This window comes from Phyllobates terribilis, unplaced genomic scaffold (genome assembly GCF_046119375.1).
Source record: "Phyllobates terribilis strain yellow unplaced genomic scaffold, ASM4611937v1 Scaffold_3__8_contigs__length_932513732, whole genome shotgun sequence".
Taxonomy (NCBI): Eukaryota; Metazoa; Chordata; class Amphibia; order Anura; family Dendrobatidae; genus Phyllobates; species Phyllobates terribilis.
In genome coordinates, this window is record NW_027362763.1 from 891,888,419 (window position 1) to 891,913,912 (window position 25,494).

At 40.9% G+C, this 25,494-nt stretch overlaps 1 protein-coding gene across 19 annotated transcripts in view; it reads right to left on the reverse strand.

Annotated features, from left to right (window-relative positions):
* The window catches only part of SYNE1 (spectrin repeat containing nuclear envelope protein 1), a 613,834-nt gene that overhangs the window by 14,211 nt on the left and 574,129 nt on the right, over nt 1-25,494 (reverse strand). For 14 of the 19 annotated variants that reach the window (XM_073672712.1, XM_073672713.1, XM_073672718.1 and 11 more), the window contains 11 exons: nt 23,045-23,227; nt 22,114-22,251; nt 13,862-14,053; nt 12,951-13,284; nt 11,547-11,615; nt 10,809-10,850; nt 9,125-9,267; nt 7,996-8,122; nt 6,905-7,116; nt 2,758-2,958; nt 73-201 (listed from right to left, as the gene is read on the reverse strand). In XM_073672712.1, coding sequence (XP_073528813.1) covers nt 73-201; nt 2,758-2,958; nt 6,905-7,116; nt 7,996-8,122; nt 9,125-9,267; nt 10,809-10,850; nt 11,547-11,615; nt 12,951-13,284; nt 13,862-14,053; nt 22,114-22,251; nt 23,045-23,227 — 1,770 coding nt within the window. The remainder of the gene's footprint in view (nt 1-72; nt 202-2,757; nt 2,959-6,904; nt 7,117-7,995; nt 8,123-9,124; nt 9,268-10,808; nt 10,851-11,546; nt 11,616-12,950; nt 13,285-13,861; nt 14,054-22,113; nt 22,252-23,044; nt 23,228-25,494) is intronic. The other 5 variants (XM_073672716.1, XM_073672730.1, XM_073672728.1 and 2 more) reach the window with 2 other exon arrangements.

Genomic DNA, 25,494 nt, shown 5'->3' on the forward strand with positions numbered 1-25,494 from the left:
AGCCCATGAAATATATCTATTTCTAGAAATCTTTTGCTTTTACCAGTGTAATTGAATTAAACTGAATTTTACCATTAACAGCTTGTGGTGATCCTGGAGAGTGTCGGCATCTAGACTGGGATTGATAGGGATGATTTCATTTCTCCTTCGGTCAATGTTTTCTAACCACAGTAGCAGTCCATGACTCATTTCATGGAAATCCTAGCATAAAGCAGATTTATCAAAAAATAAGCAAATGTACTATGGTTATCGAAAGAACTGAAGCATAAGTATTGTCCATAGGTATTGAGAAGACATCACCTCTAGGACGTGCGTCATTTATCACAGTGACAGAAGTAACATCATGGACCTGACATTTGGGCCAATATGAACTGTGTTTATAAATCAGGCACATCTTGATCTAGCTAGCTTCATAATAAAGACTGATGTATGAAATCTTCCTAAATTCTCCCCTTTACCTTTCATTCTACCTATAGTATACTGGTAGCATTCCCTCACCTTAGTCAGACTGACTGATTACGGCTCAGGTTCAGTCATCTATTTAGAGCAGAAATTGTACTACTGGAACTTTTGGCAATAAAAGTAAAACATAACTTATTTTGGAGTTCTGAATTCAATGGAAAACAAACTACAAAGTGAAAATATAAGATTCTTATGCTATAAATCTTTATTCTAATTGTGTTAGGTTATGTGCTGCTTTAAGTAATTTATCAATGCAAAAGCCAACACACCGATTCCCAATGTTTTCCATTCTTATTAGCATGCTTAGTAGTTTTTTTGGCACCTCAAAATGATTGAATATTGCACCAAACACTATATCTTTGATGGCTGTAGTTAAGATTAAAAAGTACACTACACATGGCTTCAGCCGTACACTAAGTCTGGCGCATTCTAGGATTCTATTACGGTACAAGTTCAATCCAGGTGAGAGTATTACTGGGGTTACAGACATTAACATGGCAGCACTAAGACCAACCGCAATTGGTAAAATACACATAAAAATATGCATGTGTGCATAAAAAATCCCACCAAAAACACTTAAGTGCATTAAAATTCATGGCTTTTTCACCAAGTTAAAAAAAAAAGGAGCAAAAACGTTTTGTGTACAGACAGTCTTAAAGGGAATCTGTCAGCAGTATTTCACCTCCTAAACAATATATATGCACATGTAGTTCCTTCAAAGACAAGTCCAACAATACCTTCACATGGGCAGTACATACGTCCATTACTGAGAAAACAGCGTTTGAATCAATATGCAAATGAGGCTGAAGTGCTTTGGGGCATGGAAGCTCTTCCCTAGCCTCTGTCACTCCAGCTCTATTCCTCACTTCCTTCTGCTTGACAGCACCTTTGATTGAATTCACACAACATAAAGGTTGTTGATGAAGCCAGGAGGAGGCGGCACTGGGCGGAGATTAGGGCTGAAGTGACAGAGGCTTAGGAAGAGCTTCCACTTCAGCCTCATTTGTATATCAATTCAAACACTGATTTCTCAGTAATGGAGGAATGGACTGGCCACGTAAAGGTATTGCTGGACTTCACTTTGAAAGAGCTACATGCACATGTAAATATTTTCAGGAGTGAAATCCTGCTGACAGATTCTCTTTAACGAAAGCTTGAAATGAAGAAAATATCAGGTAGGACTTTACTTTCCAACAAAAATACAGCAATTAGAGATGAGAGAATTGATTCGCAGGATTCTGGATCATGGGCCAAGTCGGTAATCTGTGACTTCTATGAATCTTCTTACCTCCCAGCATTCCCGACTCTTCTTTTGATTAGCCAGGCTGACACGACATCGCCATTGCTGTGAGACATACACAATGTCACGCTAGACTAGCTAATCAGAAGGAGAGCAGGGAATTCCGGGAGGTAAGTAAATTCACAGTCCTCCCGTTCAGCGGTCACAGATTACTGACCTGGCCGATGGACAGAAATCTTGTGAATAGATTCTTCCATCTCTATTATCGATGTCTAGGTAAATATCCTGTAGGAGGACAGATTATTTGTAAAATAAATCCTCTATAACTTTTTATGGTACCAAAACAGTCAACCAAGGTGCGCAGAACTTAAAATATCTTCTAGCTCAGGCATATCTTCTGACCATTAATGACTGCTCCTAGTAGTCAAGTCTCAGCATTAGTGTTGAGCAAACGTGCTCGGATAAGGTGTTATCTGAGCATGCTCGAGTCCTAACCGAGTGTTTTCGATGTTCTCGGAAAATATGTTTGCGTCGCCACTGCGGCATGTCTCACGGCTTTTAGACTGCAACACATGCGGCATTTGCCTGTTTGTTAGCAGCGGTGACTCAAACATATTTTCTGATCTCGCCGAAGACACTCGGTTAGGACTCCAGTGTGCTCAGATAACACCTTATCCGAGCGCGATCGCTCAACACTACTTAGCATACTATATGTTTGTAGATAAGGTAACAAGTTGTCACTTTCTTACATCTCACAAACCCTAGCCTTTCAGGTTTTACTAAAACTTAGATATTGTACAGAATATTGTTTTCTTTTCTCAGTAAATGGTGGAATGGGGGAACGCATCTTGCATTACATCATATGTTATTCCTAATATAACAAAAATGCTCAATTTAAACATATTATTATTAATGAAAAGTCGGTAAATGAAAACTTAGTTCTATAATTTTTTTAGTAGAGGCTTGTTTTGGTGTTAAATAGTACCGAGTAATAAGGCTTTCCAAAAAAAAGCACTCTGAATGGTCTCTAAATAAGAGTAAGGCATATTATAGACCTGGCACTGCATTAAAGCATCCTGTAGTGAACATCGCCAATCCTCTAATGTGCTGCCCACACGGTCCCATCTGAGGTTCATTTGTCTGAGCCGCTCTTGAAGCTCCTTGCTTTCTGAAGTGTCTGCCTGAGTGAACTCAGAGCTGCAGAGGTTAATGGACAGGACAATAGCTTTCCGACTATCCACAGCTTTCTGAAGTTCCTAGTAAAAAGAAAGTAGAAAATGATATGATGTCTGTTATATAAAAACAAATACTTTGCAATTTCCATGGAACCAGTTAAATAAACAGCGGGTTCATTTCTAAATGAGAAAAAAAAACCTGCTGCAGTCTACAACAGAGCTGCTATTTGGCAGAATGAAGACATTCAACTAAAACATAAAGAAGCCAGACAGCAACGTATGAGAGTGGCCGAATCAGTCTACCCCTCAATCCAAAGCCCCCTTCAAAAGTCCGTACAATACCGGTACTGGAAAAAACGGTACCGGTGTCAGTCTGTCATCAGTGTGTCATCAGTGTGTCATCAGTGAGCCATCAGTGAGCCATCCGTGTCTCATCAGTGAGCCATCCGTGTGTCATCAGTGAGCCATCAGTGTGTCATCAGTGAGCCATCCGTGTGTCATCAGTGAGCCATCCGTGTCTCATCAGTGAGCCATCCGTGTCTCATCAGTGAGCCATCCGTGTGTCATCACTGAGCCATCCGTGTGTCATCACTGAGCCATCCGTGTCTCATCAGTGAGCCATCCGTGTGTCATCACTGAGCCATCCGTGTGTCATCACTGAGCCATCAGTGTGTCATTAGTGAGCCATCAGTGTGTCATCAGTGAGCCATCCATGTCTCATCAGTGAGCCATCCGTGTGTCATCACTGAGCCATCAGTGTGTCATTAGTGAGCCATCAGTGAGCCATCAGTGTGTCATTAGTGAGCCATCAGTGTGTCATCAGTGGGCCATCAGTGAGCCATCCGTGTGTCAGCAATGAGCCATCAGTGAGCCATCCGTGTGTCATCAGTGAGCCATCCGTGTATCATCACTGAGCCATCAGTGTGTCATTAGTGAGCCATCAGTGAGCCATCAGTGTGTCATTAGTGAGCCATCAGTGTGTCATCAGTGGGCCATCAGTGAGCCATCCGTGTGTCAGCAATGAGCCATCAGTGAGCCATCCGTGTGTCATCAGTGAGCCATCCGTGTATCATCACTGAGCCATCAGTGTGTCATTAGTGAGCCATCAGTGAGCCATCAGTGTGTCATTAGTGAGCCATCAGTGTGTCATCAGTGGGCCATCAGTGAGCCATCCGTGTGTCAGCAATGAGCCATCAGTGAGCCATCCGTGTGTCATCAGTGAGCCATCCGTGTATCATCACTGAGCCATCAGTGTGTCATTAGTGAGCCATCAGTGAGCCATCAGTGTGTCATTAGTGAGCCATCAGTGTGTCATTAGTGAGCCATCAGTGTGTCATCAGTGGGCCATCAGTGAGCCATCCGTGTGTCAGCAATGAGCCATCAGTGAGCCATCCGTGTGTCATCAGTGAGCCATCCGTGTATCATCACTGAGCCATCAGTGTGTCATTAGTGAGCCATCAGTGAGCCATCAGTGTGTCATTAATGAGCCATCAGTGTGTCATTAATGAGCCATCAGTGTGTCATCAGTGGGCCATCAGTGAGCCATCCGTGTGTCAGCAATGAGCCATCAGTGAGCCATCCGTGTGTCATCAGTGAGCCATAAGTGTGCCATCCGTTTTTTTCCGTTTTGGTTTAAGAAACATCAATTCCAAAGTTTCTCCTATACTTTGCAATATTAAGCATATGGACGGCACACAGATGCTAAGTCTAACGGGTCTCATTCATGAGATAGGTGTGAGTCCCATTGATGCAACCAGCATCTAACAGACAATCATATCCTCAGGAGAGGCAAAGAATGTCTAAGATAGAAATAACCTTTTAGATTTCTCCCAGAGTGGGGAAAATTAAAAAATGCCAATTAGGTATGATATGCCATAAGCCTGACTAACAAAATAATTTGTGACATATTTATCATAACTGTCTAAAAGAGAATCTAAGCCATAAAAAAACAGATTACAGCTTTCGAGTCTAGAACTTCTAGCCCTTATGTCTTAAATCGGAAAATGATTACAGGGGTATCAGGTAATGCTGAATTATTAGAGGGAAATGATTGTTGAGGAGCCTCATTTCCTAGCCAAAGTGGACAGCACTTACAGTGTATTTTGTTCAGTCCTGTATTACACAGACAATAATTTATATGACAACTGTGTAAGGCCCCCTTCACCAGTACCGGTGCTATCCGTGTACGTGTGTACATGTGTGACATATGTTTAGGTGTTAGATGTGCAAAGAGATAGAGATAGATGGGTTGATAGATAGACAGATTTAATAGCCCATAATGATGGCTATCCATTTCTGAACTACATAGGATTTGGTGGATTACTTCAGATCTGCATGGAATTTTTTTGTTCCAATATACTGGTGAAAGAGGGATAGTGTGGGGAAATCTTTATTCAAATAAAGTATTTTTCTGTGTGTGTGTGTTTGATTACTGGGTTAGTAATAGGGGTGTCTGATAGACACCTCTAACCCCAGGGCTTGATGCCAGCTGTAATTTTTGACAAAGTGCACATCCATTCTAGGGTGGCTGCGGGCTGGTATTTTTAGGCTGGGAAGGGCCCAATATTCATGGACCTTCCCAGCCTGATAATATAAGCCTGCAGCTGTCTGCTTTACTTTTGCTGGTTATCAAAAATGAGGGGGGACCTCGTCTTTGTTTTTTCATTATTTATTTATTAGCTTAATACAAGTACAGTATACTACATACGCAAGGCACTAATTTGATGGTTCAGCTCCTTTTATTGTAACAATTCTTTTAAATAAATGATTAAAGCTTAATTTTTAATATTCCATTGGGATCCTTCGGCTTTAGATTTACTAATTTGATGGTTACCAAAAAATGGGTGGGGACCCCACGTCGTTTTTTTTAAATTTATTTACTTATTTGCTAAATGCAAGTATAGTAAACTATACACACATGGCACTATATCTCATGGATATCTTTCTATCTATCTATCTATCTATCTATCTATCTATCTATCTATCTTTCTATCTATCAACAGCATATCTGTCTATCTCTTTGCCCACCTAACATCTAAACATCTGTCATTTCTATTCCACATTCTATTCTGGTTCGTCACATGGACAGCACAGAGATGTCACATTATGTCACACTATGTCATCCGTGTGCACGTGTTGACATCCGTGAAAAAAATGACCATATCTACGGGTTTGTCACACGGAAACAAGGTCATTGAGAAATAATAGACATTTGTGCAGCCCCATAGATTATAATGGATTAGTGTCTCCGCTAAGTGCAAAAACGGACGTCACAAGCAATTGTACTAATAATAAAACTTCTACATTTAAGGCCTCATTCAGACATCCGATTTTAACGTGCGTGTTTTATCCATATTCTTTCCAAACAGAACACAAACCCAATGGCCCCGATTTATCAAAACTTTGATGCCCAAAAAAATGGGGTAAAATTCTTGAAAATGTGCAAAATGTTGGTGCAAGTTGGAGTTGCACGCAAATTTTGCAACTTTTGCTGTTTTCACGGCAGTTTCTCTCAGTACTGTTATAATGGGCAGAGTAGGGGCGGGATAGGGGCTTGATGTCACAGCTTGTCTTCTTCACAATAAGCTGTGACGTTCTGTTCACCAGAAATCTTACTCCAGCCCCTGACTGGAGAAAGATTTCTGGCGTGACACATGGAGGAACGCACCCATTCATGAGAAGAATAGGCAAGAAAATTTTTTTTGCATAAGAGAAAAATGGATGCCACACTGATGGTGAAAACTAGCACTCCAATGCATGAAAGTCAGATCCAACACACAGATGATAAATGGTCTGTTTTCTCTCATACGCAGAAAAAAAAATCATGTCTGAATGTTTGCTCAATTCGAGGATTTCCAAAGCACTGAACGTCTTTTAATTTACTATGATTTCATCTTGCAATACTAAAATGCATGTAAGTTAGCCTTAGATGTAGGCAAGAGAAGCTGTGATATAGACAGGCATTTACTGAGGCTTCCGCAAGATGGAAAATATAACATCAGATGAGCACATTTGGCCCAAGAGCTACCTTCAGCTTCTTAATCCTTTGCTCAATAGTTTGTATGTCAGTACTTGTGTCCAGATGCTGCAGCTGTGCCAACTCCTCTTCTGTCTCTCCTAGCCAATCCCAAATGTTGTCGAGGTCTGACATAAACTGCTGCCATTGCTGAAGTTTTTGTTTCATCCTGAGCTCCTTATTATGGGCTTGTGCGTGGATTAATTCCCATCTCTCTATAACACCTGAAACATCAAAGACAGCGAGGTTCACTATTAGGGTGTGGGCACATTACGTCTTTTAGACGCCGGCGTACAGCATGGTTTTTGCTATAGGAAGATGCCTCGGGAAAACGCCAGTGGTGTTTCACCTGAAGCATCTTTTCTGCTGTCTTTTCTGACAACCTTGCCGATAACGTCTTTTTTTTTTTTACAATCTATATACAAAATAGCACCGAAGACAACGGAAGATGAAGCTGCATGAAGAATGGACAGGTTACTTCTATTAGCTGATTTACAGTTTTCGAAGCCTGAAGCGGTTAGAAGTTACAAAAGATGGTATATATGCACAGCAAGTCGTTTTGACATTACTGTGTATATGTTCATTCTTTTTGACCTTTTTTAATGTTTTTTTTAATGGAAGCCGCCTGAAAAAGACATTGTGTGCACATACTCTTAGAAATCTCATAAATATCTCTTTGACATCAATTTTTTCTGTATCAAAAAGTAATAAAAAATCACTAATAAACAAAAATTTCAGAGAATCCCATTTATGGATTATGGAACAAATTTCAGTAGCAGTAATTGCCATGTCTTCACAATTATTTGACGGACTGGTTGAAATGAATAGGCAGATGAAAAACTGAAGCATTTTACATACAGTCGGGTCTCGTCAGACAGCCCAACCCTGGGAAGCATTCTCCTAGATTCCTTGGGTCTTATGACTGTTTTACCAATTTGATAAGGACAGAAAAGGGATGGTATCCAAACGACACTCTTCTCTGTCTGATACTGCTATGTTAACAAGTCTTTGGTGAACATAATATTAGATTGTGAACCTTTTCAACCAATTGAATAGGACATTAAAGTCTTCAGGTGTATCTCCCTCTGTGATTTATGCTTTACCTGCAGATTGTGTCTCAGTGCTATTTAAATTAATGAAACCAGACAGCTTTTCCTCTTCCTCTTTCAGATTGTCGCTTACTCGTCTCACTGTGTCTATGCTGCCCCGACACTCTCCAAGAAGCTTCATCTGGTGAACACAAAGAAATAGAAATTGAATTGCCTCAGGTCTCTTGCTTTACACCTTTTGCTGTAGAGGGTCTTTCATGCGACACATAGGCCACTGCTAATTTTTCACAAAATTTTCACTGCTGATATGTTTACAAATCAGCAACGAATCTGCAACGAATCTGCAATCAGAATCCACCTAATCTGTGTTACTTGCGCATTTTTGCTGCAGATTTCATCCTGCTCTATTAATAAGCCTTGATTAAGGTGGCAAGAAACAGCATGCACAAGAAACAGCATAATGAACACTTGAAATTCGCATCTTGCTTTCATTTTCATGAAATCTCATTCACTTTGCTGGTACTGTAAAACACACAGAATTAAAAAAAACATGCAAAAATGCTGCAAACACAAATGTTGGAACTTTGCCTTTGTTTTATAAATGTATAGCTTCATTTTCATGTTTATTTTATTCAAATGTACAGTTGGTAATGGGAGCATGCAGAAAAATAAACAAAAATATTCAACTAAAGAGATTTTTTATAATCCTCTATCAGATGTAAGTGGAAGGAAAGTTTAATGTAAAAGTGATCTCCAATATTAATAGTATAAAATGATTATAGATCTATTTATTAACATAATCTGTTGAAAGGTAATTAATGGAAAATTGTAATTGCTGTGGCTAAAGCGATGATGTTTCCAATAAAAGAAAATATATTAGTGACTTGCTATTTACACAATACCGTAATGATTAATTCATTTGGGATTAGTACATATCAATTTACATGAAAAGTAAAATGTAAATTTCATACAGAATTAACTCAGCGGTGGTGTGTAATACACAGTGTTTATCACAATAGCTTTGAGGTACTCTGTGTTGTGCCATCAATGAGATCAGGTTTAGGTTTGTAGCTTTAGAGCATTGATTTGCATGACGATCATTAATGATGCACGCGGGAAGCCCGGACATTTCAGAAGTGCTGGAGTGGAATAAACACAGTGGTTCCTCAGGGTTAGTACTCACATAGCCGGTGTAACTTGAATCTAGCTCAGGTCCAGTGGGTGTCCGGCTGCGAATGACATTCTCTGCCTGCTGTAAATGAAAGCGACTGGTATCCAGTGCTTTGTCAAGCTGACGGATCTGTGTTTCCAACAAACTGGACTCTCCTGAGGTGGAAGAAAACACTTCTATCAATCAAGTTCTCGGAGCTCAGCATCTTTTTACAGTAAGTGAGAGGTCTAATATAGAGAAAGAACTGGTATAGCGAGCATGCAGAGAATACTATTAGTAGTATGGGTACATTGTGTTAACAATGAAGCTAGAAAATTAACTGTTTCCACAGTTCCATCCCCAGAATAAGTATCTACACCCTGTACTGAATATTACAAGAGGAGGAGTGCCAGGTCAGGAGGACCTCCAAGATCTCTCCATCACAGAACTATTTCAGAAGATCTGACCAAAGGAATCAAAGTTTGGTTCATTTTCTGAAAACACTTTCTGATCCTTTGGCCATGTAAACATGGCAGCGATCAGCTGATGAACAAGGAAATACTTATTACGTTGTCGATCCGAACTCACTATGGGCATAAATCTGTTGTGTAGAGACACGTACTGATAACATCTTTTCCGATACCTTGATTTGTAGGTGGACAATGCACATAACTGTTTTCTCTTTGAATGTCCAGTGGTTCTGAGAAGCGTAGTGAATCATAAGTGACTCATCTGTTTTATTGTCTATATGAAGGACATTTTGGTTGGCCCTTTACTGATTTTAATGTTTTCCAAACCTACGGATCTTTCTTCATCAGGAGACCCTGATCTTCAAAGAAAAGCAAACTGAAATGGGTACTGGCTAGAGATGAGTGATTTACAGGACCCTGTCAGTAATTCATGCCTGTTGGCATTTCTGATTCCTCTTTTGAATAGCTGGCCTGATGTGACATCGCACCAAGCCAGCTAATCGAATGAGGAGCCAGGATGCTGGCAGTGTGCAGGGCTGCCATCCAACAGCCATGGAATACTGACCAGGTCACTGAAGCAAGGTCCTGGGAATTTATTTCCTCAGCTCTGGTACTGATTTTGCTGATAGTATGCAATAGTCTCCAACATAGAGTATTCTAGGAGTAGTAATTGCCGAGCAGCGATGTAATATACAGTATGTCCTGCAGCAGGTCAGTCTGAGACTGCACATACTGAAGGAGTAATAGAGTACTGTGCACACATTCCTGATTTGTGGAAACTCACGGGAGTCTCTTCTCAGCAAAGCATGTACTGTAGGCATAGGTCAATAAGATGATTAAATTGGTACTGAACACTGTACTCCTCTTGTTGGTGCTCAAGTAGGTTCCTAGTCCATAATTTGTAATATAGGTGACTTGACACTCCGGAAGAATATGTGCTATGAAATTTTCCATGTTTGGCTTTACGAGACTTGAATACGTATATACTTTGCTTTTTTCCCCCTTTTTTTCCTGATTTAAATTTTGGATGCTATATATTTATATTATTTTCCTTTTTATCATGTGTGGAGTTATTCTAATGAAGGTCAATACGGCCGAAATGTTTACCAATTCTATGGATTGCCTGCACTACAAATAAAAAAAATAATTTATTCTGCATATTCTTCTGGAGTGCCAAATCATCTATATTGCATTAAAATAAGGTGATTAAAGGCTAAGTGTTAGTGAATGGTAAGTCCTTCCCCCACCTGTTGTTTCGAAGATCAGGTTGAGTGCGCTCTTTACAATCTCTTGGAAACAGGGAAAACATGATAATCAAGGACTATAGAAAAGAAGTGCTAATAGTTGGAAAGATGAGTTCAAGGGATATCTGAGTATTCTGTTTTTAGGTAGAGATTAGATTTAAAGAGTCCCTGTCACCTCTCCATACATATCGGTTTTAGTAGGTAACTGTGCTGTCCCTAATGTGACTATTCTGGGGCATCCTTTCTTAGAACTCTGCATTGTGCCATTCCTCCGTTATCCCTATTAGAAATGTATGAATAAATTGACAACTGGATGTTACCAGTTGGGGGTGTGTACTTACACTCTATGGCCCGTCCAATCAGTGCTGACCGTTGGATGAGGTCAGCATCTATAGGGACACACCCATGACTGGTAACTACCAGTTGACAATTTATTAATACATTTTTGGGACGACAGAGAAAGGACACAATGCAGAGATCTTCCGAAAAGTCACATTATGGAGAATGCAATTATTTACTAAAGAGCCATGACAGGTCCCCTTTAAGAAAAATAGGGTATTGTTAAAGAGAGAATTTAAAGATTTGATTAGATGCAATGAATGTATTAATAGTTCTATAATACACATGCAGCACGGTGAATGCACATGAAATCAGCATTAGATTACAGTGATCTTGTGGAAAGCTGTTATAATGAGTGTGCTACGTCTGTGCCAGTGTCTTTTATATCGGCATTGCGCCTACCAGTGGACTGTTTCAGAACATTCTCAGTAAGTTTAATATAGGCTTCAGGACTTTCAGGAATTTCTATATCTGTAAAGATAAAGGAGACTCTAAGCATGTGTGATATTTGCACGTTTTCTTGGATTTTGTGTAACCTCCTTGTAGGTTTCGATAAAACCTTGGGCACTGTTAACATGTCTTACATAGTGTGGTACCAAATGTGATTTTTCCAATTGGCCAATATTAAATTAAATTAATAATAATTAAATTTCCTTCTTGATTTTCTAGATTACGCATGTTTTATGAATGTTTTGCACTCGGTAATTTGTGATACTTTAATAAAATAACTAGAAGTGATCAGATATCTGAAAAAAAAATTACAAACATTACAGACGAAAACATCTTTTCTAGCATTAAATATAATTGTTAAGACAATATCCTGTTAAAGGATTATTCCCATCTTTAGAAGTCATCACTTATCCATAGCAGGGCTGGGGAGTCGGAGTCGTGAGTCGGAGTCCATTTTGGTGGAGTCGTAGTCGGTATAAAATGGACCAACTCCAACTCCTAAAATATATAATAAATTGGGTACAGTAGATCAATGCAGTTTGTGGGGAATATTTTTCATATGAATTTGGGAAAGTTATGAAATGTCCTATAAATGTCTGTCCTATTCCTGATCTAAAGGTCTAGACTTTTAGCTGAGATTAATTTGTGCTACAGTAAATTTATCACTTAAACATGAGCCATGTATGAGGGAGTCGGAGTCGTGGAGTCGGAGTCATGGAAATTGAGGAGTCGAAGTCGGAGGTTTGGCTTACCAACTCCACAGTCCTGATCCATAGGATGGGTGATAACTTGCTGATCAGTCTGGGTCTGTCAACTGGGACCCCAAGAAAGGCTTCTGAAATACCTTATCTGATTCGAGCGGTGGTCGGACATGTGCACCTCCTCTCAGTTCATTCTCTGTGGGACTGCCGGAGATAGCTGAGTCTCACAACTTTTTCTGTCAGTCCCAAAGAGAATGAATTGAGCGGTGATGCGCATGTTCATCCGCCGTTCTATTCAGGTGGGGTAATCCTGTTTGAGAACCATTTTTTTGGGATTGGTGGGCATCCCAGCATTCAGGTCCCTACTGATCAGTTACCGGCTATCCTATGGATAGTATTAAATTCTAAGGAAGGGAGTAACCCTTTAAATACCCCAAAGGGCATTCAGAGATAATAGGAGTGTCCCAAAATGACCCTATGATGGAGCAATAGTAGATCCTCACAAATGTTTTATCTTGGAGGAACAACAAACTTAAAGAGGGCTGTAAACGTCAACAGCTCTAAAATGGTAATTTTATTTCAATTAATCATATGCATTAAAGTATAGTATGTGCAGATAAGAACTAATATAAAAAACAGTAAAAAAGATCAATACCAGCTAAACCTGTGGCTCCTTGAGAGAAGTAATTCTTGACATGTTCATCATCTTCTTCATCTGAGTGCAATACTTGAGAAATCGCGGTTTCTAAGTCACGACTAAAGTCGTAATCATGATCCCATTCCAGGGGTATAGAGTCCACACTTGCAGGAGTATCCCGGCCTGATCTTTCACTCCTCATAGGAACAATTAGTGACAATGAGTGGTTTGACGAGGGTAGAGGTGAAGGTGAGCCACCAGCTGCTTTAGTGTGCCATGGAAGATCAGAAAGCTCTGCTGCTTCATCACCATCCACTTCTCGATCGGAGAAGTCATGCTCATCATCCGTTAACTAAAGGAAACAAAAGAGGAAAAAAGGATTAGAGAGGTTGGAAATAATTGATTTGGCTAACCTGTGAGTGTTATAGGTCTTTTCTAGAATGTAATGGCTGTTCTTGGGTATCGCAGTTCAGCTCCCACTGAGCTGCAGTACCAGAGAACAGCCACTACTCTTTGTATGGAGCTGTGCTGTTTCCGCTCAGTACAATGTTTACATTCGATCACTTTAGGAGCGGCACTCAACTGATCATTGGGGATGTCGGGTGTCAGTCTCACACCGATTTAATAAGAATGACTTAACCTAAATATCAATGTCCTGAAAAACCCCTTTAAAATTTGGAGAATGAAAATGGAATGGAATATTAGCTTTCACATACTGTGTATCATAATAAAGCAACTTGACATAAAGCCAAATCTACCTTTAAATAAGTATTTATATGACTCACTGCAATCACCAACAATGATGGCAACCACACCAAGCATCAAGAATCCTGGGTGGAAATTTTCTCTGCCGTCGCCCTCATATCTTATTATTTACAGGCACTTTATGGTACTAGATGAGCAGTTTTCAAAACAATAATTAAACTTACCGGAAGACGAATTAACTTCTTGTGATATCGCTCAACGCGGCCAAAGACTTCTAGGCAGTACCTGCGGAGTTCATCCAGCTCTTCTTCAATAACAGCTGCATCTAAAGGCTCACTCTTTTCCAGAAGTTGTTCTCCTTGGGTAATAATTTGATCAATCTTATTGCTGTTTAATGCTATTTCTTGCTGAAAGGCCTGAGAAAAAAGCACAATGATTTTGTGAGACGTCCCTGAAATGGAATAGATAATTATGGAGAACTTAGCACTCCTTGATGTAAATTTTGGACTTTATTATATAGGTAATCTGCAATAAATCATATGATGTTCAGGTCTATGTATCAGACCTAAACAGTTAAAGGGAATCTGTCAACGCTTTTTTTCATGCCCAATCTGAGAGCAGCATGATGTAAGGGCAGAGACAATGATTCCTCCGATGTATCACTTACTGGGTTGCTTACTACAGTTTTGATAAAATCATAGTTTTATCTGCTGCAGATCTACCAGTTGTCTTAAAGGGGTTGTCTGGTCAAAAGTGATAAGCCTGCAGTCACTCTGTGTGACTGCAGACTTATGAATCCCCCCACCGCAGGCACCGTGTGCTGCAGAGATTCGCCGGTATGAGACCCGGTAATGGAGGGTATGTATGTGTTATACATATCCCCGGCCAGTGGGAGCAGCCTCGCGCTCCATACACTTGTATTGAGCAAGGCCGTACCTTCTAGTCGGACGCGCCCATTTGCCGTCTGCGTCACTAGATGGGGTGTGGCCTCGCTCAATACAAGTGTATGGAGCAAGGCAGCGTTGAATGGCTGGGGGTATGTATATCGTATACATAGCCTTCAGTCCCAGATCATATACCGGTGAATCCCCGCAGCACACAGTGCCTGCGCTGGGGGGATTCATAAGTCGGCAGTCACACAAGGGTCCACACATCTTCTAGGCTTATACACATAAAGGTGGATGAGCCAGTCTTCCCACCAGTATCTGTGTATGCACAGATGGAGAGTGCATTGACGTGTAAGGGATGAGAGGGGGTACTGTCAAAAGAAAAGAAATAATAATGTAGAAGGGAAGTAAAAGGAAAGGAGTCCGAGTGGGGTATGACTTGATCTGCCTAAATAGATGTGTTTTTAGGCCACACTTAAAACTCTGGATGTTGGGAATAAACTTGATCGTCTGAGTATTGTATTCAAAAGGACAGGTACAGCATAAGAAAAATCTTGGACACAGAAGAGTGAAATTTGGATTATGAAGGATGTTAATTATTATTATGACGGAGAACATGGATAGGGTGGAGAAAGATGAGGGAGGAGATATAGGGCGGTGCAGCAATGTGGAGCTTTCTGGGCAAGTGTGATATGTTTAAGTTATATCTTAATGTGAAAGGACAGCCTATGCAGTGACTCGCTCAGGCAAAATACGAGGAAAATATGGGCAAAAAATCACGCTCCCTGAGGAAGCAACATACGCAAAACGTGCGTTGGGGGATTGGGTCGAGTTGCCGCCTAGGTCTAAGCAATGGATACTTACATGTTATAATTTATGCATAGCAAATGGAGTGTCTTTTGCATTTGACTTATATGAGATTTATGCAATAGGCACTCTACTACTAATGTCTGCTGACAATAACCTGGAGATAGTCTGTCTTTGCATTTTTGTAACAGGCACTCAACTTTCAATGTCTGCTGCCAACGCCCAGACAGCACATGGAGATACAATTTATAATGTGCTGGAATAAGGTATCATACAAAGAGTGCCTCTTGCTTCTGGGTAAGACTTTCACTGTCTTAGGATACTTTTGAAGGACCTGATTACCTTTTCTATGCTAACATTTACAATTGCAGCGTGGCAACATAATTGACCCTATTTTTCCGGGATCTTTTCACTAATATAGTAATTTGCCCGCTTGTTCTAGTCACTATTGATCAATGTTTTCCTGTCTTTATATGTTTTTAATATATATTAAATAAAATTGATATTTTATTAGTAGCATCAACTCTTGTTTTCCTCCTATGCAAAATATGAGCCTGGCTCGATTTGAAAAAGAAGAGTTTAGTGAGGGGAAGACATATTAGCAATGAGGAGAATAAATTAAAGCAACAATAAGAGTTTTGACTGTTTCCACAGCAGGAAAAGGTCAGGTTCTGGAGATGTTTTTGAAGTGCAGGAAGCATGAACATACAAGTGATAGAATAAATAGTGAAAAGGACAGATCTGACCAGGACAGGGGATGTCCTGCCTTGGAGTTATGGTAGTACCATGCACTAAAAGAAAATATCAGCTAAAGGTCAAGTGGCATTTTTTCTGCTTCACTTTTATGTTGTAAATCTGCTGTTTAACAGTTCAAGGAAAGTGGATGTGATTTTGTGAAAACTCGTGACCATTCTGCATTTAAAGACGATGTGAGACTGTTTTTTTGGTGTATTTTTTCCTACAGACTTCTAGGGAGAGCCTGAAAAAAATGCATTTTTAAGTGTGGATTCAAAGCTGCCGTCGTGCCATACAGTGAAGGAAATAATTATTTGATCCCTTGCTGTTTTTGTAAGTTTGCCCACTGACAAAGACATGAACAGTCTATAATTTTAAGGGTAGGTTAATTTTAACATTGAGAGACAGAATATCCCCCAAAAAAATCAAGAAAATCGCATTGTATAAATTAGATACATTTATTTGCATTTTACAGTGAGAAATAAGTATTCAATCCCTCTGGCAAACAACACTTAATACTTGGTGGCAAAACCCTTGTTGGCAAGCACAGCAGTCAGACGTTTTTTTGTAGTTGATGATGAGGGTTGTGCACATGTCAGGAGGAATTTTGGTCCACTCCTCTTTGCAGATCATCTCTAAATCATTAAGATTTTGAGGCGGGAATCATATAAGCCAATATCCTTACTCTCGGTAGATGTAAAAATTTTAGCTAAGGTCTTGGCTACCAGACTGGTGGCGGTTATCACACATTTGGTTGCAGAAGACCAGACTGGGTTTATACCGGCCAAGTCGACGGCAATTAACTTGCGTCGGCTTTTTCTTAATCTGCAAATGCAGTCACAAAATGCGGGTGGTAGGTCAGTGCTATCACTTGATGCCGCTAAGGCTTTTGAATGGGAGTATTTATGGGCTGTTTTGAGAAAGATGGGGTTTGGTACTGGATTTCGGGCCTGGCTGCGGCTTCTGTATAACAATCCGGTAGCTCGGATTCAAATTAATGACAATCTTTCTGGTAGCATTGAAATGGGCAGAGGCAAGCGTCAGGGCTGCCCGTTGTCTCCCTTACTGTTCGCCCTGGCTATGGAGCCGTTGACTGTTAAGCTTTGCTCCAGCAGCGAAATACAGGGGTTCCGCTATAAAACACTGGAGGAGCGGGTGGCCCTATACGCCGATGACCTTCTGTTGTTTTTGGGCGACACAGAGCAATCTCTAACGACGGCTATGAATTTAATAAGGGAGTTTGGAGATCATTCTGGCCTACGGATTAATTGGGATAAATCAGTTCCTATGCCGGTGGATAGTTTGTCTCTGAATACTAGGGCATGGGATACTTGCTTGAAGATTGTACGAGAATTTAAATATCTCGGAGTTAGAGTGACCACATCTTTCGGAGATTACATTCCTTTAAACTTACTTGAACTGCTTACCAGATTTCAACAAAAGGCCAATACTTGGAGCAAACTCCCCCTATCAGTAGTAGGTCGAACTAACTTAATTAAAATGGTGTTAATGCCCCAATTATTATATATCCTTCATAATTCACCGGTCTGGATCCCCATAAGAATATTTTATAAATTTCAAGCACTATTTCGGGAATTGATCTGGAAAAAAGGGGTGGCCAGAATCAGCTTGAATACACTTCAAAGGCCCAAAGATCAGGGGGGACTAGTCGCACCTAATCCATGGATATATTTTCTAGCCTCTCAGACTCAACAACTCTGGTTAATCCAGGGGATCCTAGATAAACTGATACGTCTACTCACACACGATTTGCCAATTACCTCCTTTCTAGAAACGGGAATCTCGGGGTGGGATGCTAGGCGGCATCTTCCGACCCTAGCACTTATGGGGAAAACGTGGCAGAAAATCAAACTGTTGTTGGGAATAGAAGGCTTTACCCCGTTTACCCCGTTGTGGCATAATGCGGGCCTTCCAGAGATCCATAAATTGAAAGGATTCGAAATATGGGAAAAATTGGGAATAACTAATGTGGCGCAAATATTAGAGGGGGAAATATTTAAATCGTTCCAACAGCTGAAAGAAGAATACTGTATTCCACAAACTAGTTTCTACTTTTATCTCCAAATGAGGCATGCATGGTTTGTACAGCCGCGACATATGCAGAGTAAAATTCAACATCATCTACTGTTTAACACATTATTATGCCATAGAGATGGGAAGGGATTGATTTCCAGAATCTACGGGATACTTATGCAGCAATTTCAGTGGGACAGACCCTTAAATGTTAAGGAGAGGTGGGAACGTGACATTGGTACTATAACCTCGGAAGAATGGGAAGATGTGGTGGGGAGCGTTCCGATACTATCTACATGTGAGGCACATAGACTCTCACAGTTGTACTTATTACATAGGGTATATAGAACTCCCAAATTTTTACAGCGCATTGGGGCAAGGAATGACAGTGTGTGTCCAAAATGTGGAGAGGAAGGAGCAGATGATGCATATGATGTGGACGTGTAGGAGGGTCGCTGTATTCTGGAATGAGTGTGTGCAGTACATTAATAATGTGTTTGAGTGTAATCTACCCTTATATCCTAAAGTGTGTGTGTGTTGGGCCATGTAGAAATAATAGGATGTGAAGAGGATGAAATAATAGCCGTTAAGAGGACTCTATACCAGGTCAGAAAGCTTATAGCTGCACATTGGCTGGATCCCTCCCCTCTCAGGTTCCAGGAATTCTTGGATAGAATGCGGTTTTTATTAAGATTAGAAGAGGGAGTGTACAAAAAGTGGAAGGCTATACGTAAATTTGATAAAATTTGGGGTAAATGGAGCATGTTTCATGGTTACCATATTATGTCCATTTTAAATATCAATTGAGTTTGAAATGTTGTGGTCTCTCAGGTTCTACTTAACTAATCACTGACTATTAGATATTATGTTCTGTATCCATGGATCAAATTATCAATGCTATAACAGTTAGATAAGCTATATGATAATATGCGGTCTGTAATAAAATTTGTCTTTGCCATATGGTTTTTGGGAGTGTAATGGGCGGGGGGAAGGGGAACGGGTGGGTTTTGAAGGGCATTGCCAGTTGACCACAGCACCTTCTCGCAATAACTCACAGAATCATCCAGGTGTTCATTGGCAAGCTTCAGACGGGCCTGCACATGTGCCTTCTTGAGCAGGGGGACCTTGCGGGCACTGCAGGATTTTAAACCTTTAAGGCGTAATGTGTTACCAATGGTTTTCTTGGTGACTGTGGTCCCAGCTGCCTTGAGATAATTAACAAGTTCCCCCCGTGTAGTTTTAGGCTAATCTCTCACCTTCCTCATGATCAAGGATACCCCACAAGGTGAGATTTTGCATGGTGCCCCAGATCGCTGTCGATTGACAGTCATTTTGTATTTCTTCCATTTTTTTACTATTGCACCAACAGTTGTCTCCTTCTCACCCAGGTCGCACTTATGGTTTTGTAGCCCATTCCAGCTTTGTGCAGGTCTATGATCTTGTCCCTGACATCCTTAGAATGCTCTTTGGTCTTGCCCATGTTGTAGAGGTTAGAGTCTGACTGATTAATTGAGTCTGTGGACAGATGTCTTTTATACAGGTGACTATTAAGACAGCTGTTTTTAATGCAGGTAACGAGTTGATTAGGAGCGTCTTACTGGTCTGTAGGGGATCAAATACTTATTTCTCATTGCAAAATGCAAAAAAATTATCTAATTTATAAAATGTGATTTTCTTGGATATTCTATCTCTCAATGTTAAAATTAACCTACCGTTAAAATTATAGACTGTTCATGTCTTTGTCAGTGGGCAAAATTGCAAAAACAGCAAGGGATCAAATAATTATTTCCTTCACTGTATAAGCATTAGGAGAGGATTCACATTAGATAGATCCCAGCAACAGGAGAACGCCTTGTCGTTGGCTGCTCGGCATGCATGAATTGGACAAATTATGTGCCAAGTGTCTCTATTTTTTCCTATTATCTAGAGCAATAATGCTATTCAAATTTCATATATTTCATGTTTACATGCTATAGCACTACAGAGTGCAACTTCATTTGTTAATTTAAAAACCTTTTACACAAGTAGTATTTATATGTAGTTGACCTGAGGAAGAGGTCTGTTCGACCTTGAAACGTCTAACAAAACTACTGAAATTATCTTCATCCTCTGAGATTCTTCAAATCTCAGCAGCGGGGTCACTATTACCACCAATTTTTCTGAAATCTAACATGACATTCACACCAATAGAAGTTTGCTTACAAATGTGGTGTCAGATTTTGAGCAATAGAAATTTCTTATCTGTCACAAAGGGGTTATGCCTATTATAATGCCCTTTCATTCATAGTGGTTACAGATCATCAGCTCACATGTATCTAAGTCATCTATAGTTTTCATTTGACATTTCTTATGGCTGTTTAGTGTATCTAATCCTGATCTCACATGGAGTCTGTAATTTTTTTAGGCATGCAGCTAAATCTAGAGTATTCTAAACTGAACCGATACCGATATAATAATATACAAAGAAAAGGCAAAATCACAAATGCAGTTATGTCTATGTGTAACTTACACATGATAATAGTGTGAAATTGTATCATTGGAATGATTTTATTTGGCAGCCTACCAGATGATGATTTGATCGCTAGGGGTCTAATTAGTATAACCCACAATTAGTGGTTATCACTGTGGGAGACTACCAGTGTGTCCGCAGTACTAAAGGGTGCCTTATGAATTCAAAGGTAACCAGGTGATATATGGTCATGCTCAGTTCCCCAGAGAAAGAGAGAGTAACAATTATTACTGTATATACTCGAGTATAAGCCGACCCGAATATAAGCTGAGGCACCTAATTTTACCACAAAAAAACTGGGAAAACTTATTTACTGGAACATAAGCCTAGGGTGGGAAATGCAGCAGCTACTGGTAAATTTCCCCATCCTGGTATGCATGGGCCAATCATCCCAAATCCTGCTATGCATGGCCCCCTCATCCGCAATCCTGGTATGCATGGCCCCCTCATCCCCAATCCTGGTATGCATGGCCCCCTCATACCCATTCTTGGTATGCATGGCCCCTTTATCCCCAATCCTGGTATGCATGGCCCCCTCATCCCCAATCCTGGTATGCATGGCCCAATCATACCCAATCCTGGTATGCATGGCCCCCTCATCCCCAATCCTGGTATGCATGGCCCCCTCATCCCCAATCCTGGTATGCATGGCCCCCTCATCCCCAATCCTGGTATGCATGGCCCCCTCAGACCCAATCCTGGTATGCATGGCCCCCTCATCCCCAATCCTGGTATGCATGGCCCCTCAGACCCAATTCTGGTATGCATGGTCCAATCATCCCCAATCCTGGTATGCATGGCCCGCTCATCACCAATCCTGGTATGCATTGCCCCCTCATACCCAATCCAGGTATGCACAGCCCCCCCATGACTGCACACTTGAAATAAAATAAACAATTCTACTCACCTTCCTTCCCTCTGCTCCAGCGCTGCGTCCTTAATAGCGCACACGGTCAGTAGCAGCCAGGCTTCCAGCTGCTGCTCAGCGATCCTGTGTGCCCACTACTAAAGAGAATGAATATTCACTACTCTCCACGTCCATGGGAGTGGGGAGGAATGAATATTCATACTCTCTATTAGCGGGCACAGAGGATCGCTGAACCGCTGTTGGAGCTGGTGGCTGCAATTGACAGTGTGCGCTATTAAGGAGAATGAATATTCACTCCTCTCCACTCCCATTGGCGAGGAGAGGAGTGAATATTCATTCTCTTTAGTAGCGCGAACATGTGATCGCTGCAGGAGCCGGCTACCGCTACTGCCTGTGCTCCGCTCTTCCGCCGCCACTCCCCTCAACCCACCATCCACAGCCGGAATGTAAGTGGGACCTTCACTTGAGTATAAGCCGAGGGGAGTTTTTTTAGCATAAAAAATGTGCTGAACAAGTCGGCTTATATACAAGCATATACAGTATATTTTACCACACTGATCCCCTCTGCATAAGTGGAATCAGCGCCAGAAGCAAAATTCTGTGACTAAAATGATACTGCTCATATTCACTGCTTACCTTCAGCTGCTTTATCTTTGCCTGCACATCACATTCAGAGAAATGTTCAATGTTTGTTAACTGAAGGTCCATTTCTGTTAACCATACCAAAATGCTGTCACGAGCAGTCTCAAATTCTTCTCGCTGACCAATAAAATGCTGTAAAGGCACCAACGAGGAGTGATTAATGGTTACTGGGCAATAACATTTATGTATGCAACAGAGATTGAAAGAGATAAATCAATTACTTGAGTATACGGCATAGAGTATCTTACCGTTCTACATCCAATTATATAAAAACAAGCATCAAATTTCGGTTCTGTTGAGGTATTCCAGTCTAAAGTTATCTCTTATCCACTGGATAGATGATAACTGTTAGATTAGTGTGGATCCTAGGCTGGGATCCCCACTGATCTTCAGAATTGAGGACTTGTGTTCCCTTCCTTTACCACAATACTGCTGCCAGGAGTAGAGTGGCAGATCATGCATGCTTTGTTTCGCTCTTTGATGCTAGATACCTTCCATACTCATTCATCTTCACCGGTGTGTCATATATTTTAGTAAAGACGCAGAGCACCATCACAACCAGCTGGTTGACTCTACTCCTTCTGGCTGTAGTTTTGTGGCCACGAGTGAACCAGAATAGAATGGGGTCAATGGTTACTTACCCATTGTGATGCCCCAGTCTAGGGACACACAATGATTTAACAGCTATCACCTATCCAGATGATAAGTGAAAAGCTGTTTAGGCTAGGACAGCACTTTAAAAACCTTTTGCTATTTATCAATCCACATATGTGTTCAATGTGCCAACTACTCAAAATTATTGTAATGAGTTTTGTGACAGTAAGCTCATTAGCCTTGAATTAACAGTGATAACTGATCAGTCCGTTGTGGCTAACAAATTAATTATTGGCTTCAGATAGCATTTATACATTTATGTAAAACAAACCTTCAACCTTCTGAGAATGGAGGTGACCCTTTTCTGTAGATTGTCCCACCGTTGGTTTCCTTCATGAACCATCTGCTTCAGTTTACATGCAGAGTCTGTGCGATTTTCCCGAGCCAGGCGGCGATACTGCTTGTTTATAAGCTCTAGCTGTGTAAGACTCTCGTGAACTTGTCTCTGGAAAGCCTAGAACATATATTCATATGTCAATGAAGCATCCCTACAAGGACTGTGTAGAGCAGAGGTGCACAACCTTCTTCGGTTGGAGTGGCAAATTTTGTGATTGTACCACTCCCAAGGGCCGCATAAAATTTGACGGGATATTCTGATCAGAGGTATATATAATCACCAGGACCTGATGGCATACACCCACGGGTACTAAGGGAACTAAGTAATGTGATAGACAGACCGTTATATCTTATATTTAAGGACTCTGTTGAGACTGGGTCTGTACCACTTGATTGGCGACAGGCGAATGTAGTGCCCATATTCAAAAAGGGAGCGAAAAGTGACGCCGGAAACTATCGGCCGGTGAGTCTGACGTCCGTTGTGGGCAAAATTTTTGAAGGCTTTATTAATGAGGCAATCATGGAGCATCTTGACGCTAATAATCTATTAACCCCGAACCAACACGGATTCATGAGGAATCGCTCCTGCCAAACAAACCTGATTGACTTCTACGAGGAGGTTAGCTCTCGAGTAGATCAGGGGGAACCAGTGGATGTCGTGTATCTCGACTTCTCAAAAGCGTTCGATAGCGTGCCACATAATAGGTTGGTACACAAAATGAGAATGATGGGGCTGGGGGAAAATGTCTGCAAGTGGGTAGCTAACTGGCTAAAGGATAGAAGGCAGAGGGTGGTTATAAATGGAATATACTCAGATTGGGTAAGCGTCACTAGTGGGGTACCACAGGGGTCTGTACTAGGCCCAATGTTATTTTATATCTTTATTAACGACATAGTCAACGGGATAAATAGTAAAATATCAATATTTGCAGATGACACAAAGTTATGTAAAACAATTAATACAAAAGAGGATAGTGAAGACCTACAGAGGGATTTGGATAAGCTGGGTAGGTGGAGCATTAAATGGCAAATGAGGTTTAACGAGGAGAAATGTAAGGTCATACATATGGGAAGGAAAAATGGAAGTCACCAGTACTCACTGAATGGGAAATCATTGGGGAATTCAGAGATGGAGAAGGACTTGGGCATCTTGATTGATAGCAAACTAAATTGGAGTGCCCAAAGTCAGGCCGCTGCTGTAAGGGCAAACAGGGTAATGGGATGTATCAGAAGAGGTATAGCTGCAAAGGATGAGAACATTGTTCTTCCACTGTACAAAGCACTGGTCAGACCACACTTGGAATACTGTGCTCAGTTATGGGCCCCAATATATAGAAAGGATATAAATGAGCTGGAAAAGGTACAAAGGAGGGCAACAAAATTAATAAAGGGAATGGAGGGACTGCAATACCCAGAGAGGTTGGCAAAACTAGGACTATTCAGCCTGGAAAAGAGAAGGGTGAGGGGGGACATAATAAATGTGTACAAATATGTTAGGGGACAGTATAGAGATCTTGCCCGGGATTTGTTCAAAAGGAGGGATATTACGGTAACAAGAGGGCATTCACTAAGACTGGAAGAGAAAAGGTTTCAGCACCAGCATAGGAAGGGGTTCTTTACGGTAAGAGCAGTGAGAATATGGAATTCACTGAGTGAGGAGACTGTAATGTCGGATTCACTAAACCAGTTCAAGCGGGGACTGGATGCTTTTCTAGATACCAGGCAGATTTCTGCATATACTTAAAAATAGAATAAAATAGTAGGTTGATACAGGGATTTATTCTGACTGCTGGTTTCAGAGTCGGGAGGGAATTTTTCTTCAGGTGAAGATTGGCTAAATCATTTGGGGTTTTTGCCCTCCTCTGGATCAACTTTAGCAATTACAGAACTAACAGGTCGAACTTGATGGACGCAAGTCTTTATTCGGCTTTACTAACTATGTAACTATGTAAGTACTCTATATTGCATGACCTAATAAGTGGTTGGTTCCATTTCTGGAACTTCCACTATTGTAGACAAAGAGGGTCCTCTGCTTCAGTAATTAGGACCCCAGAAAAAAGGAGTCAAGATGACCATACAATGAATGCAGATATCCTCATAGCTTGAGAGTTAGAGAATACAGAGGAGTCAGAAATGGTTGGAGGCTGCAAACAATGTGCTCTCGCAGATTGTGCACCCCTGGTGTAGAGTAAGTGCTACATACTTTATGCATTTCTTTAGCCTATTTCTGTAATATTCAGTATAAAATAAACTGATCCAACACTGATTTTCTTACACATATATCATTACAACTGCACGGCCTGACATCTACAAAAGATATTGAACCAAGGCACTGATGGATCTACAGGAGATGTCACAGTGACTACATCTCTGAGATATGTGGGA